A 3979-nucleotide genomic window follows, 5' to 3' on the forward strand; every position below is an offset into this window, starting at 1 on the left:
ACACACTCTTGCTGCGTGCATGCACATGGATACATACATAGAGACACTCACATCCAACTACTACTGTATGTATTAGATACTCCCTGTTCTGTTCTGGTGAGGTAGTGTGTGAATTAATAGGAAATTCACACAATTCCTATCTTACCTATGGAATAAAACAAGAACTACAGCTGTTAAAGCATGCACAGTAACTAGGTGCAGCGTTGTTGCTGCAGATGTGCAGACTACGACAGTTGAACAAAATGTAATTTACCTAGCGATACAAAGACAAGAGAGAGAGAATACAAGGATGCGTTCCTTGCAGAGGATATCAAACTGAAGACCCAGTCGTAGTGACTGCAGTTAAGAGTCTGGCCTTGTTGTTCTCTGTGAGGTTCCACTCTGAGTACCAATATGTCACAGTGCTTCTACCACCGTTGACACTTGTCAGATGTTAATCCTCCAATGGCCTTGAATCGTTTCAATGCACAGCCGTTCTCATCCACTTCCTTACATAGATATACAGTATGTTCTACTGGGAAGAACTGAAAAGAGTCACATTAGCCTTATAGGCATGAAACAATATAGACTGACATGTCCTTTGCGCTTCGCAGTGCGATGGAGTAGTGTTGGCGGGTAGCAGTAGTAGCATTAGCAGTGAAAAAGAAGAGTAACATATAGCCTAATAGTCCTTTATTGATCCCGAGGGAAATTCAGGTGTCATAGCAGCACTTTACAGTATGCAGTAACACAGACACAGGTAAGATAATTATTTCATATTTCGTTGTCTGACCATGTCACTCGAATGAAGAAATAACTATCTTTAAAACAATCTTTAATTGTTTGGTGATAGATGTTTCATTCAGTTTATATGTGTGCTGCCCCCTATCCCCATGTGGGGGATTGGGTGGGGGTGGCGTTGAAGCTCTGTGCTGCAGCTTGACTCTTTCTTTGCCTGACAGAAGGTGGATTCTCAAGTACATTACATACGCACATTACGCAGGCAACTTCATACGGATTATTACGCCGTTACCATGACAAACCTGGCTGACGTCTTATGAAATCAAGTCAACTCGATTCAACCAGTCAACCAGCTAAATGCTTCAGTGAATGTAATTACAGGAAAAAATAAAGTGTTGATGAGCTTTAAGATGTCAACACTGACTAGGCTTTAAAGTAGACAGTGCATATAGCGGGTTCAAGTCCCGTTCCCGGCGATCTTTGCTGCATGTCTCTCCCCATCTCTTTCTCTCTGTTTCCTGGCCATCTACACCGTAAAATCACACCTGTGTGAAGTGGAGCTGTGTGTGTGTGTGTGTGTGTGTGTGTGTGTGTGTGTGTGTGTGTGTGTGTGTGTGTGTGTGTAGATCATGTGTACCGATTTTTGTGACATTTGAAGAAAATATGTAGGAAAAGGAGCAAAAAGTGTGTTTTGGAGAAAATTCAAGATGGCGGAAAATCTATCCTGGCGCAAATGGGCGTGGCCTATATGGGGAGATGCGTCTTGACCCAAGGAATCATGGGAAAAAAGAATTTTAATTTTCCGATCTACGGTTCAAGAGTTACGGGGCAAAACGTAAAGTGGGCCGTTATAGCGCCACCATGAGGCCGAGTGATGTAATTATTTTTCGATTCATTCTTAAAATCATTATGAATCTCCTCTCCGAGGTTTGAAACTGTAGCTCCTATGGTTTACGAGAGAAAAATACTTGAAAGTGATTTCTTGCATTGTCCCATTATAAGTCAATGGGGACAATTAAGCGTTGTTTTTTGCCGATTACGTCGGCATGGTAAGGCGGATCGGAACGAAAGGTAATAGAACACCATTCCCGGCCGAGCCGCACATTTTGATGTATATATTGCGCGAGTGGCGTAAATGGTGCGGCACTAGTTACGCGCCGAAGTCAGGCTACATACACACAGACACACAGACAGACACACACACAGACCCACACACAGACCCACACAGCCACGTATAGGGAGCTGCACACAGCTCCAAAAACTATCAATTAAAAGCAGAAAAGCCCCCAAAATTATTTTAGTTACAGTGCATTAAAATGTATCTTTTGTAAACAAGGATGTGTGCAATTGCACTAAAATAAAATAAAAATAACATAATAGAAATGTTTTAAAAACGGTCTCTTTCTCATATGTGGAGTTTGGGAAGCCTTTATAAAAATGAAAAATAAATCATTTTCTACACTAATATATATAATATAATAAAAAGTATATGGAAAAAAGTAATTGAAAAAAGTAAACACAGCCCCTCACACGTTAGATTAGAAGGACAATATCAGTCACCACTCACCAGAAGCAAGGACGGGTGCTTTTGATTAATCTAACTTGGTTAAAATGGGGTTTGAATCAACATTGAAATTTAAAACAGTATGGGGTGCACTCAATAGCCTGAGTAGAAGTGTTTTAAATTAAATACTTATTTAAGTATTGTACTCAATTAATGTACATAATTACTGTCCACCAAGCCATACCATTAAACACTGTCTTGTTTAATTTTGTCTTGTTAGCTGGGTGCCGCTGCTAAAGAGATCTGGGGTCTCAGTTGGTCCATCCCTGTATATAAACAAGGGATAAATTAAATAAACAACACATTCACGTACAGTAGGCTACTCTGACAGCAGCACAGGGGATTTACTGACGTGCCCAGAACTCTTTGTTCACACTCCCTGCAGAGAAGTCTGGAGAATGAAGGCATGGGGGCGGCTGATCGTGATGTGGCACTATCTGTCTGAAACTGTCTAGCAGTGGCATATCTCCAGAGGGAGAGAGAGAGAGAGAGAGAGAGAGAGAGAGAGAGAGCGTGCCGCCTGCGAGTGTGTGTGTGTGTGTGTGTGTGTGTGTGTGTGTGTGTGTGTGTGTGTGTGTGTGTGATAAAGTAAAGAGAGAAAGCAAAAGCGAGAAAGTCTCCCTCTCTTCATTCATTCATTCATTCATCCCGCTCCGCTCTCTAACTAGTCTCTAGTTTTCTTCAATACTTAAAGGCTTTCCAACCTCCTGCTGAAGGTGTTGAAAAGGGTGAACACTGAACAACAGGAAAGCAGCCGGCCCAGAAAACGTCCCATCATGGTGGGGCATCAAGACCTGCGCTGATCTCCTCTCCTGGCACCAGTATTAACCACAGTGGTCCATGGTCCAGGTCCCCACATGCTTCAAGAGGTCCACCGTTGGCCCTGTACCCAAGAACACCTGCCCAGCTGCTATGAACGACTGCTGCGCTGTAGCGCTGACCTCAGTGGTCATGAAGTGCTCTGAGAGGCCTCGTGCTTTGAGACATCTATGGGCACTCATGCGATTTTCGTCACACTGACACGCATGGACTTAGTCCTACTGATGTCATCAGGGATCTCCATATATGGGCATAAAAGGGACAAGGACTGACAGATACTGACACGCACAGACTTTCACATAAATGGCCGTTTATGGTCAAATCTACAATCATTTGGGGCGCCCGCTGGCCTGGTGGTCAAGGCGCGTACCATATACTAGGCTATGATGCCTGCTGGCGTCGCCGGTTCGATTCCCGATCCGGACGACCTTTGCCACATGTCATTCCCCATCTCTCTCCCCATTTCCTGTCAGTCTACTGTCCTATCGAATAAAGGCATAAAAAGCCCAAAAACAAATCTTTAAAAAAAAAAAAAATCTACAATCATTTGGTGGACATCACAGACTGCTAGTCTGTTCAAGGGACCACGCACAAAAACATCGCATTAGGACACGCAATGTCCAAAAACTGTGTGCAAAACCTCCAACTTTTGCACATGGATAGCATGGATAGTTTTGCCTATGTTCTTAGCTGCTTCCCCTGCCGTTACTGTACTTGCACGATGTACAGTTGTATGAAACATTTTCTTTAGAGCTGCAGTAGACTACAGTAGAACTGCTGATCCAACCAATATGCCCATAAAAGGGACAAGGAATGACATAGATCTCCATAAATGGGCACATATATGCGATTTACGTCACACTGACACGCACAGAC

The 3979-nt window shown here is 43.2% G+C and overlaps 1 protein-coding gene across 1 annotated transcript in view; it reads right to left on the reverse strand.

Moving 5' to 3' along the window:
* pik3r6a (phosphoinositide-3-kinase, regulatory subunit 6a) overlaps window positions 1-3237 on the reverse strand; it is a gene marked incomplete at its 5' end in the record, with an annotated part of 8142 nt that extends 4905 nt beyond the window's left edge. Inside the window, one exon of the mRNA XM_080722525.1 lies at window positions 3174-3237. Coding sequence (XP_080578651.1) covers window positions 3174-3237 — 64 coding nt within the window. The remainder of the gene's footprint in view (window positions 1-3173) is intronic.
* Between the last annotated feature and the right edge of the window lie 742 nt (window positions 3238-3979).

The sequence above is a fragment of the Nannobrachium achirus genome (genome assembly GCF_963921795.1).
Source record: "Nannobrachium achirus genome assembly, chromosome: 3".
NCBI lineage: Eukaryota > Metazoa > Chordata > Actinopteri > Myctophiformes > Myctophidae > Nannobrachium > Nannobrachium achirus.